Source organism: Meleagris gallopavo, chromosome 1 (genome assembly GCF_905368555.1).
Source record: "Meleagris gallopavo chromosome 1, MGAL_WU_HG_1.1, whole genome shotgun sequence".
Taxonomy (NCBI): Eukaryota; Metazoa; Chordata; class Aves; order Galliformes; family Phasianidae; genus Meleagris; species Meleagris gallopavo.
In genome coordinates, this window is record NC_139404.1 from 53,658,685 (window position 1) to 53,671,030 (window position 12,346).

Below are 12,346 nucleotides of genomic sequence, written 5' to 3' on the forward strand. Positions count from 1 at the left end.
CGGCGGGAAGGTTCCCTTTGCTTTCCCTCACCTCCGCGGTGCACCACGTCTCATCTCTGCTAATGATGTGGCCCAGCAAACTCTCCCCTTCGGCCTCATATTGGTTCAATAGGTCAAACACACACGTGGTGTTCTTTCTGTTCCCGTGTGAGCGTTCATGAGACCCGCCTGGGACGGTCCCGCATCGCCACCGCCATTCCCAACGCAATGGAGCTGATGCTCAGCTCCTCGCACAGCTCCCCGTCCGCCACCTGCGGATTCAGGCAGATGAGTGCCGGAGAACCGAGGGAGCGCCCCCGCCTCTTTGTTCCCCCCGTGCGGGGAGCGGCCGCCCCCTCGCCGTCCCCTCAGCGCCTCTCAGCGGCGCGGGGCGGCGGCTGCCGCTCGGCTCTTCCCCGCCCGCCGTCGGATCGGAGCGGCCGGCGGCTGCGGCGCATCACGGCCACATCATCGCGGGGGCCGCCCGCCCTCTCTCTCCGGCCGCTTCCGCGCCTGCTCAGTGGCGGCGTTGCTCACCTAGCCCGGAGCTGTCACCGCCGCCGGGTGGCCCCTCCCGCCCGCCGCGATGGAGCGGGACCGCGAGCCGCCGCCGGCCTCGCCCTCGCCCAGGTGAGGGGGCGGCGGGGGGAAACGTGAGGGGAGGGCGGGCGTGGGCGGCGGGCGAGCTGCGGCCGAGGGCCGAGGGAGGCGGGGGACCGGGAAACTTTCCTCGCCGGCGGCGGAGAGGCGCGTCCGGCCCGCTGCCATCCCCGTGGCTCCGGGCGGGCTCCAGCCTTCCCAGCGCCCCGCCGTTCTGCGCGCGCCTCGTCTCGGCGGGTGCGCGTCTCTGCTCCCGCCTTTACCCCCCTGGGATACGCCAGAATGTGCCACCGCGAAAGCGTGAAACCTTTACCCGATTGAGTTCGAGTGGCAGCTGTGAGCGCTTTCTTTAATTCCGGTAAAATATTGCCGTGCTCTCGCCCTGTGCTGTCCAGGATGCGGTCGTCGGAATCCTTCCGTTTGATCCCAGGTTATGGAGCACGGAACATCAGCCGGGCTGCGTATAAAATGTTATTGCTTAGTCTTACTGTAAGTAATAACATGTGAAAAATGCATCTATCTCTTGTATTTAGAGCCCCACGAGCTGTTAATAGGCATCCTAACAGTTGTGGGTTGGGCTCGGTGATCTCCAGAGATCTCTTCCAACCCCTACAATTCTGTGTGATTCTGTATGTGACCTTAAGTGAGATTCTCCCTTTACCAGTAACGCTGAAGGTTACAGATGGGACTAGATGGGCTGACCTGTTTTGACACTGTTCCCTGCATGTATTGCCTTAGTGAAGTTCTGAGCCTGGAGCCATAATGCTACAGTATGATGGGTAGACATTTCAGAAAGAAAAAAGGAGGGTGTCATTTTCTTTTCAAATACTTTTTGGGGTATTGTCCTCCAAAAACAATGTGAGATCTGTATTCTAGTGCCCGACTTAATAAGCAGTTCATCCTCCCCTTAGAAACCTGTAATCAAGATCCCAGATAGTACAGTTAGGACTCATCCTGTTAAGTACCCACGGGTTACATAATCTAGAGGAGCATGTTACCTCTTCTATTTCAGACTTTTCCCACCTGCTTTTGATGGCTTGGGTGTGATTTGGCAGGTAGTTTTTGTGCTGGCATTCCATTGGGATGATGTAGCAACATGACCACGTTTCACAGCCTGCCGCTTCATTTCTTTCTCTGTTTTGCTCTTTTTTTTTTTTTTTTTTTTTTAATTGAATTGAAGGTCAGAGGCAAACCAAGTCTTTTTTTCTGACAGCTGCTTTTCCCTTCCTTGGGGCCAAAATCGAAAGCTGACATGTTCAGGAAGTGAAATGCAGCAGTCTAAAACTTGTCTGAAAATTGAGCCTGAGGCTGGCTGCTCTTTCGGTGTCTTAGTTAAATTCACAAAGGCATTTGGAGGTTGTTTCATCTCTTTCTTTTCCTCACGCTATTTTCTCTTTTGTTTCTTCTGCTGTTGATTTAAACTACAACTGCCCCAAAATAAACAGTATGTTAAAAAGTATACTGCATAACATTTAAAAGTGGTATGTACTGCCCATAATGTTGCCTGCATGTGACATTTATTGTTTTTCAGCACGTTTTCCATCTTTTTGTACCAAGCATTTTATATCTGTTATAAATAATCATAGCACAGCCCACTATCCTTGGTTCTGAATTCTACAAAATGGTTAATGATAAAACAGTCTGTTTGCTTACTCTGTATGTTCAGGTGATCTGGTGTAGCTTTCACTTTCTACTGAAATGTTCACTAGGATACAGCAGTGTCAATGACAGCCATCTCTGTCATAAAGATATCAGCATGATACCGTGAACACACAGGACACAGCAGTGGAGAAGAGGCTGTGCAGAACACTGTCTATCTGCATAAATCTTATTCAAAATTTACAAAATTCCCCTTCTGAACTTCAGAATCTGAGAATTCTTGAGATTGGAAGGGATCTCTAGACGTTGCCTTGTCACCCAGCCTTGCTCAATGTAGGCTCAACTACAACAAGTTGCTTTGGGCAACATCCTTTTGGGTTCTGTGTATGAATAAGGATGGAGACTCCATAACCTTTCTTTGGACCCCTACAAATATGGACGATAGAATTTCATGTGCTTAAATTTGTGCCTGCTATCCTCGCCAGATCTTTGTACACATGGATAAGATCCCTCTGCACATTTTTCTTGGGGCTGAATAGTTCTAGCTCTCTCAATTTGTCCTCTTGAATCAGAATTTTCAGTGCTCATAATCTTCATGGCCTTTTGTTGGGATGTCTTCATTTTGTTCATGTCTCACTTGTACTGGGGAACCCAGAAGTGGACAAATCACTCTTGACATGTCCCACCACTGCTGAGCAGAAGGGAAAGATTCTCTCCTTCCACCTGTTGGCTATGCTCTGCCTGCAGGATTCAGCCTGGCATGCTGTTCCAGCATGGACGCGTAACTGGCTGATGGTCAACCTGTCCTCCCCAAGGCTTTCTCCACGTGGCTGCTTTCAAGCTGGTGGCTGCCCAGTGTGTCCAGTGCATTAATTGTTTCTTCCCGTGGGCAGGACTTATATTTGCTACTAAACTACATGGCCTGTTGGGCCATTCCTCTAGTCCCCTGTGAATGGTAGCATAGCCATGCCATATGACCTACTTCATTATATCCATCTTTAGGCATGGCAATGACCATTGCATTGTAATTATCCTTGTGATTCTAGTTCTAAGCTGAACAGATGAAAACAGTCTGCAAAGCGAAAAAAATCATGCTAGATGTTCAATAGCTATGAAAGCTGGCTTAGAAAACTGTTTGAAACACAAGGTCAGCATCTCCTCCATGATCATTAAATATGATGATTTAAATACAATATTCAGAACAACAGATCTCTCCTTATTTAATAAATGCCATTTACAAGCGTATCCAAAGTTATTAAACTCTAACCTCACTTAAATGAATAGCAAAATTCCTGCTGCTGTACGTGCCATTAGGTTTTTGTCTGTTCTGAAGAAGAGTATATTACAAACCAGTAAGAAAATGAGCAAAGCTAAAGCCTTAAATTTTCTCTACAAGTAATTATTAATTGGAAAGACCAATTTTACTGTGTGGAAAATAGTAGAAACAGTAAAAAGCATATGCAGGTCGTCATCCAAAGAAAGGCTCATTCTAAGGTAGCACTTACTGTTTGTTATGATAACGTATTAAAGCTCAATATTTCATTAATGCCTGAGAGGTGTTTCTCAGACATATTTAACCAGTGGCGTTTTATGTAGATCACCCAGCAGTGCAGGATAGAGAGTATTATTGCTTTAAAAGATTACCTGTAAAAACTGCTAGCAGTTTTTAGGAAAAAAGAATTTTGACTATGGCATGATTAGATATGAATCCTGCAGAAGCTCAGTATTATTTAGCTAGGTGTTATATTTTGGTTTGGTTTGCCAAACTCAGAAAGAAATCAGAAAATTAACTTTCCCAGCCTTAGACTTCAATAAATATTTGTTTTAGCCTGTCATAATGCTGACTCTATTCATGTTTTGTTGTTCACTGTTCTTCTTCCTGCTTTCTTTGAATGAACTTAGAAAAGCATGGCTACTGTTTTCATGCTTTAAATTAATCCTTAGCAGACTAATTGCTGTACAGTCAAACTGTTAGGCATGATGTCCAGTCCTTTAATCCTTCCAATGGTGGATATTACAGAATCACAAAATAGCCTGTGTTGGAAAGAACCTCCAGGATCATCAAGCTCCAAACCCCCCTGCCACATGCAGGGCCACCTACTTCCCCATTTAATACTAGACCAGGCTGCCCAGGGCCCCATCCAGTCTGGCCTTGAACACCTCTAGGGACAGGGCATCCACAACCTCTCTGGGCAGCCTGTTCCAGCACCTCACCACTCACTCTGTGAAGAACTTCCCCCTGACATCCAACATAAATCTTCCCTCCCTCAACTTAAAACCATTTCCCCTTGTCCTGCAGTTATCTACCCTTTCAAAGAGTTGATTCCCCTCCTGTTTGTAGGCTCCCTTTAGGTTCTGAAAGGCTGCAATGAGGTCACCCCGCAGCCTTCTTTTCTCCAAGCTGAACAAGCCCAGCTCCCTCAGTCTGTCTTCATAAGGGAGGTGCTCCAGCTCTCTGATCATCTTCGTGGCTCTCCTCTGGACCCTCTCTTTATTCTTTAAATACACATGGGGATGTGTGGAAGAAGCGCCTCCTACCCATACTCTTGAGAACTGAATCAAGACTGTGACTGAAACAATGTTTAGAAGATGAAATGTGTTCCTTTTACTCCTTCCCAAACAATTACATTTTCATGTCCTTCATCTTCCTCAGATGAAGCAAAAGCAATCAAGTCAATCAAAGGTGAAGTATGGAAAAATGTGATACTGGTCCAGTGTTCAGCTTCATGGCTGAAGTGTGTGAGATTTTACTGAAGCAGTTACCCATTTCCACAAGTCAGCATCTCTTCCTGCTTATGGGTCTGTGTATTTTCCACACCATCTGCTTCTGCTGTTCATTTTCTGTGTCATACATTCAATCTCTGTTGGTATTTTTAAAATTGGTATATTCATCAATTGCATTAATTCTATATGGGGAAAATTGCTTTGTTGTGTGTTGAACTGCTAAGTGTTTCACTTTTCAGGAATATGTCCTCAGCAAACAGTGGGGTGTGGTAGTATATCCGTTTGTGTACATTTGCAGGGCTGAGAAAGAGAGGTAAATAATGCACAGTAATTGACATGTGAATGAAGGAAAAGAAAAACTGTTAAATGTAGCTGCTTAGGAAACAAAGAGTTGAAAATGTTTATATCTGGGCATAGCTCACTATTTTGCTTGTAGAGAGAAAGACAAGGTCTTCTTTCATTTGGCATTCTTGGCTTATAACATGCCAAGTATGATAAATTTGAGGCAATTTTATGGCTTCTCAAAGAATCTTTATCTCTTGGTTTCTGGTTGTATTTTTCTCGTACTTCTCCTTTCTCGGCAGCTTAATTGTATGGCAGGAAACCAGACTCACTTATCTCCTCCTGTTTTGGACTCGTTTTTGAGCTTTTTGCCTCCTTTATTTCACATGAGTTATTCTAGTAGTGCTTGCTTCTTTACCTGGCTGTATCTTTTCTAGACAACGCAATAAAATTGCAATTGTTCATGTCAATGATAAAGCTTCACAGGGATTTCTGATCCTCAAGATCATATTGTTCTGTAGATGGTTTGCTTCTTTCTGTAGCTGCAAGCAAAAAGTAAAACTACAGCAATATTAGCATCCGGAACTCACAATGAAATTATTGCATCAGGTGACATTTGGAAGAGCAGGTTTTTAGAAATGAATAGCTGAATTCAGGGGACTGTACAGTTATCCTCTGAAGATGTAATTACTTTTCACTGTAGGTTTATGTACTGTAGTGTATTTTTCACTTTATCTTCTTAAGTTCTCCTTTTCAGCATTTACCATTAGCTCACATTTTATCATTCCAGGCAGTTTGGTAGGAAAAGTATAAATAACTGCCATCTAAACTGCTTTAGTGCTTTTTTTGTTTTAGCTGTTGGCTACCAGTCTGTCTTTGTAGCTTTTACAGTTGTCTGAAACATTTTTCTATCTCTTTTTCACACTTGTAGATGCCATTTCTATTTGTTAACACTTCATTGCATTAAATGAAACCACTATATCCCCAAAGAGTTTATTTCTTGAAAAAACAGAAAGTATAAACTTAAAAGGAGAGAAACCCATATGGTATAAAGATATGGATAATTAACCCAAATACTTTTAGTCAGAGTTCCTGAGCAATGAATAATTTCCATGAATCACCAGTCTAGCACTCCAGTGATGTGAGTGGAGGACACTGGAGAAACCACAGTGACAGCTAAACTCTGCCATCTTAAAGCTATTGGGAAAATTTCTCAGTGTATTTCCCTGGGAGTGAAATAAAGTCATTCGTTTGTGAACACTCCTCAAACACAGACAAACAAAAAATCACTACCCCTAAAAGACCTCTAATGAGACTGCTGTGGTGTAAGCATCTTTTATCGTGAACACTTCACATCTTAGTTTCGTACACTATTCTTGAATTATTTAATAAGGTTTCTCCAATCTGGATGCTTCTTGTGGTCAACTGAAACTCACCTGTTGGAAGTGATCTGAATTTTCCCTTTGCACGTATCATAGCTACTGTACCACTTTCCATCCTCATAAATCAGTTGGCCACCTTCAGCACCCAGAGCCATAGCCTTTCTGCAATCTTAATTTTCCACAGTTTCTATGAAATGCTCTTCTCCTGTACTCCTTTTAATTCTTCTACAATAAAGCTATTTATTATTGTCTCAGAAGTTGGTAGTAGTTAGGTTGCTAGTTTAATGATACACCTGCTTGTATTTTTTTATGCACCGTATCTTTTCTTTTACACAGCTAAAACCTTCTTTGTGCCGGGCAGAAACAAAATTGCTCCCTGTTGTTGCCTTTCTGTAGCACATAACCCAGCACCGTTTTGGCCTGTGGTTAGAGCTCCTCTGGGAGAGAACAGAGGTTGTTTTGTTACTCGTAATGATGTGTGTGGAAACTAGAATTGAGGCCTAGGAGTTTTTATATGCTTATAATAAAAGGTTCAGCATAGCTGAATTTACTACTGGGTAGCAAAAAATTATTTCAGGAATCTTGGTTTCTTTGTTGGTCATGTGGAAAAAAAAATATTTTTCTTTTGCTAAATCAAGCACTACACTCCTTTGTTGCTTTCAAAATGTTCTTTTCTTTGTCAGAGCTGCCTTGGATAAAGCAATTGGCAGGGGGAAAGTCTTCATGGTAAATATGAGTCTTCACTCAGAAAAGCAAACCAAGTGCGGCAGATCTGAAGTTGACTTACAGCAAGGGCACAAATGTAAATCTCTAGTAAGGCTGATAGCTTTGACCTCTCTATTCTCTGTGAAATTTAATAGGATAGAAAAATATTAGCTTATTTAAAAACATTGAAATGGAGGAAGAGAAAGTATAGGAATCATAACATAAATGTGAATGTAGGAGCCTCGTCTTCATAGGGAAGGAGATGAAAAATCCTCCTATTTTAAACTATTTTTGTTTCCTGCAGTCTGTAAAAATTGAAGTCTTTCCAGCTTTGCATGTTGGAGGGCCTACAAGGCTGACATCTGGTGGGGGTCTGTTACAGACTGCCTAACCAGGCTGAAGAGATGGACGAGGTGTTCTACAGGCAGCTGGCAGAAGTTGCGCAGACACCAGTCTTGTGCTCATGGGGGACTTCAGCTTCCCTGGTATATACTGGAAATATAACACAGTGCAGAAGAAGCAGTCTAGGAGGTTTCTAGAGTCTTCAGGAGGATAACTTTCTGACTGGTAAAAGAGCCTGCCCGGGGAGGTGCCCTGCTAAACCTGCTGTTCACAGAGAAGGGCTGGTGGGAGGTGTGGAGGTCAGGAGCTATCTTGGGCAGAGTGACTGCAAAATGGCAGTTCTCTGTTCTTAGTAAAGCCAGGAGGGGAGTCAACAAAACTGCTACCTTGGAATTCCAGACAGTGGACTTGGATCTATTCAGAACAGTGGTAGGGAGGGTTCCTAGGGATTCAGTGCTGAAAGGTAAAGGGGTCCAAGAAGGCTGGACACGTACAGGTTTGGGACTGTGTGGAAGAAATGGACCTGGGGGGTTGGTTGACACTTGGCTGAACATGAGCCAGCATTGCCCAGCTGGCTAAGAAGGCATCCTGGATTGTATCAGAAATAGGGTAGCCGGGAGGAGCAGGGAGGTAATTGTCCCCCTGTACTCAGCTCTGGTGAGGCCACACCTGGAGTGCGAGGGAAACCTTCATAGAATCATAGAATTTTGCAGGCAATTGGACTCTGTCCTTAGCGACCTCACACGTAACTTTGCAGAAGGAATGGAGTACTTTAAAATGCTTGTGGATGTATTTGCTCCTGAATTCTGCAGTCCAAAGAATATGCATTTGAGGAACTTCTACATTACTGTTCCCCCACTGGTGAGTATTGTTATTGTGTGTACCAGCACTTCAAAAAAAAAAAAAGAAAAAAGAAAAAGAGTATAGGTTTGTTTAAATATTTTGAATGAGACTGTCAATGACTATGTTATGTTTTTTTCATAGCATCATAGAATGGCCTGGGTTGAAAAGGACCACAATGATCACCTAGTTTCAACCCCCCTGCTATGTGCAGGGTTGCCAACCACCAGACCAGGCTGCCCAGAGCCACATCCAGCCTGGCCTTGAATGCCTCCAGGGATGGGGCATCCACAACCTCCTTGGGCAACCTGTTCCAGTGTGTCACCACCCCCTGTGTGAAAAACTTCCTCCTAATATTTAACCTAAACCTCCCCTGTATCAGTTTAAAACCATTCCCCCTTGTCACTATCCCTTCACTATCCCTATCCACCCTCGTAAACAGCCATTCCCCCTCCTGTTCATACACTCCCTTCAAGCACTGGAAGGCCACAATGAGGTCTCCCCGGAACCCTCTCTTCTCCCAGCTAAACAAGTTCAGTTCCCTCAACCTTTCCTCATAGGAGAGGTGCTCCAGCCCTCTGATCATCTTAGTGGCCTCCTCTGGACCCGCTCCAAGAGCTCCACGTTCGTCCTGTACTGGGGGCCCCAGGCCTGGACGCAGTACTCCAGGTAGGACCTCACAAGAGCGGCTAACCTTATCACTCTCTATGATGACCTGTGGTGAAGTGAGAGTCTGCCTCTTCTCCCATGTGACTAGCAGTAGGATAGGAGGGAACGGCCTTGAGTTGCACCAGAGGAGGCTCAGGTTGGATATTAGGAAAAATATATGAAAGGATGGTCAGGCACTGGAACAAGATGCCCAGGGAGGTGGTGGAGTCACTGTCCCTGGTGGGGAGATATTGGTGGTAGGTGGACAGTTGGATGAGATGATCTATGAGGTCTTTTTCAACCTTGGTGATTCTATGATTCTATATATAGTGTATTGAGCTTGTGGAATTGTGTCGTTCAGCATCATTGTGGTGTAGTCTGCCCAATGTTTGTTTCTTTGGTTGCACCAATGATTTTCTTGTATTTGTGGCATCCAGTAATAAAAACAGATCAACAAAATTTCAAGTCAAATAATGTACTTTGAGTAAATTACTGTAACTATTATCACAACATAAAAGCTAAAGAAGAGGAAGGTAAAGTGACTGCTAATGGAGGAAATGTCAAATGACATGAGGTGCATGTTAAATATAAAAGATATAATTGGATTTGATGACTTACTGAAAGCAAAACAAAGTGACCATGACTGGTGTTAATATTGATCAAATAATTATAGTTTAGTCGTTATTAGACATCAGAATGTTATATATTTCAGGAAATATTTACAACCTACTCCTCATGCAAATTTGAATTAAAATCAGATTTTTAATGTCTTATTTATCCTAACTCCTTTTTTCCTCTTAATTTTAATTAAATGTAATATGCCATTACAATATATACCTTTTTTTTTCTTTTTTTTTTAGATCCAGACTTGTGTATGGAGTTGCTGAAGATGTGACATCCATGAAAAAAACTTTTTGCATTCAAGAAAGCATCATTTAAATGTATGTTTTAGAATTATCAAGTGTGGCACTTGATAACTCATCTACAAGATTTCTTCACTGACATCTGAAGAACAAAGTGCTTTTCCAACCTGTACTTCTGTAGCACTATGACTAACTGTAAAGGCAGATCTACCATCACCAAAACAAACAGCAAAGTTCATGACAGAGAAGGTTTTGTAAACTGGACCATAAGTCTTAGTACAATTCAGTCCGATAAATTTTTGAATCTGCTTTTGAGTATGGTTCCTGTTGTTTACCAAATAAACCAGGATGAAAGACACAAAAAAGTGAATGGTGTTTGGCAAGATGGATTACAACCAGCAGGACATAATTATAATATTAAATCTGACCAGCACGTGGAATATCATCACTTCTCAGAACAAACTTTTCATGGTAGTAATGGACACAGCCCTTCTCGCTGTAGCCCTAAATATGATGACTTTTCCAGTTATAATTACTGTGATGGAATGGACACTTCAGAAACAGATGCAATGTTGCAGGAAGACAACTTGTCTAGTGACAGTAATGAAGATATTATTGTGGAAGGGAGTAGAAAGCTACCCAAGGAATCTAGTAGTATTATGGCACTGCAGATACTTGTACCTTTTTTGCTAGCAGGATTTGGAACGGTTTCAGCTGGCATGGTTTTGGATATTGTACAGGTTGGTATTTGCTTTGGGAACTATATTTTTCACAGGTTATCTGTGTTATAATTTAACACATGGTATTGTAGATGCTTACAATAATGAGAAGTAATAAAGTGTGTGTGATTCTGCTATTATGAACTGCTTTCCCTTCCAGATTATCTTAAACAGTTCAAATATTTTATTTGGAGTGACTCAAGACTTGGTAAGTATTATCACAGCCACAGTGAACTGGTGGAAAAAAACTTACTTCTGCTTTAACTGAAGATAGAAATATAATGAGCATGAATCAGTTAAAAATTCTGGTCAGTAATAAATGTTCCTTTTGTGCTTCAGGTTTCTGCAGTTTCTCACATAATGTATAGATTTGATCCAAGATAATGAGTATCATATGTGAAAGCATGCCTAAAGTTCATACACTACGTGAAATTCTTCTGCAGTGAATTAGAGCTTTTTTAGATATCCAGGTGTGACTTTTTTTATGTAGTGTTAAGTATACTGAACACTTGGAATTACAAACATTATTGGTGTGAACAAGGCTGCAGAGTCACTTTCACCTTGAAATATAGTTGTGATAGGTCCATAGAAGCAGACTGTCTTAATTCATGATAGCGGATTTAATTGATGATAGTTATTCAGGGCTAAGATACAATCAACTTTCTTTGAATTTTAAGTTTTACGTAAATAACCTTTTTAAAACCTGTTTTGAGTGTTTTATCAGTAAGATCCTACTGATACAGAACTTCTGTAGTTCTGGTTTTGTAGCTTAACATAGCTGTAGCATTTTAGTGAAGTTAAAAGCAAAAGTTTCCTACCAAATATTTCTTTGTGCAGTGACATTTGAAGAAAATTCTTGAGAAAGTAGCAGCTAAGGAAGGTTTATCAGATTAGCTTACTTTCTTGCTTTCTCTTTGCTTTTTTGGAGGCTATATTTGCTTTTATTTCTTACCTACTTTTATTTTTTCCCCAAAGTTGAAATTTGTTGTAAGCAAAAATCTAATAGATTCTCTCTTTCCGTATGGGTAGTTTCAGAAAAAATATATTCAAACAGATCAAATATCCATGCTATTCAAAATGAAAAGGCAGTAGGAAAATTAATTTGCTTCTATTTTGTTTTGTTTCATTCTGTCTTAGGGTTTTCTTTAGCTATACTTAGAGTTAAAAAAAGTTCTCTTGAAGGAGGAGTAAGAAGTGGCCATTTTTTAAAACTTTTTGTTAACTGCCATGAAATGGCACATTGAACTATGATCTATGAGGGTCCCTTCCAACAGGAATTACTCTGCTCTATTCTGTTTTTTGTTACCCAAAAACTTGAGAGAGAAAATAAAGCTTGGTCTTAAATCAATTACAATGGAAAGACACTTCATGCGTCAAGAAAAAGGAAAATTATAATTGACAAGCAAACTTTACTGCTTCCTTACCCTGTTTTGCATCAGTCTTGTGCTTTGCTTGTGCCAATCTTACTCTTTTTGCGGATGCTTTGTTCATACATTGTTAATATGTGGTTTACGTCACGATACAGCTTAATGATCAGCCAAAAGAGGCAGCTGTGCCTACCGCCACTATTGGCTTCCAACCCAATGTTTCCCAATGCCTTTCTTCTCTGAAAGGGACAGAAGTGCTATTTTGGTGTTTCGTTTTTTTTAGCTGTTCTTTGATC

General features: G+C 41.9%; 1 protein-coding gene across 5 annotated transcripts in view; it reads left to right on the plus strand.

Annotated features, from left to right (window-relative positions):
- Window positions 1–78: 78 nt before the first annotated feature.
- The window catches only part of SLC41A2 (solute carrier family 41 member 2), a 52,795-nt gene continuing 40,527 nt past the window's right edge, over window positions 79–12,346 (plus strand). Inside the window, exons 1-4 of one of the 5 annotated variants that reach the window (XM_085227866.1) lie at window positions 79–609; window positions 975–1,068; window positions 8,371–8,474; window positions 9,962–10,704. In XM_085227866.1, the coding sequence (XP_085083992.1) occupies window positions 10,150–10,704 (555 nt within the window). In that variant the 5' untranslated portion in view covers window positions 79–609; window positions 975–1,068; window positions 8,371–8,474; window positions 9,962–10,149. Of the gene's footprint in view, window positions 610–974; window positions 1,069–8,370; window positions 8,475–9,013; window positions 9,123–9,961; window positions 10,705–12,346 lie in introns of all 5 variants that reach the window. The other 4 variants (XM_085227857.1, XM_085227873.1, XM_085227876.1 and 1 more) reach the window with 4 other exon arrangements.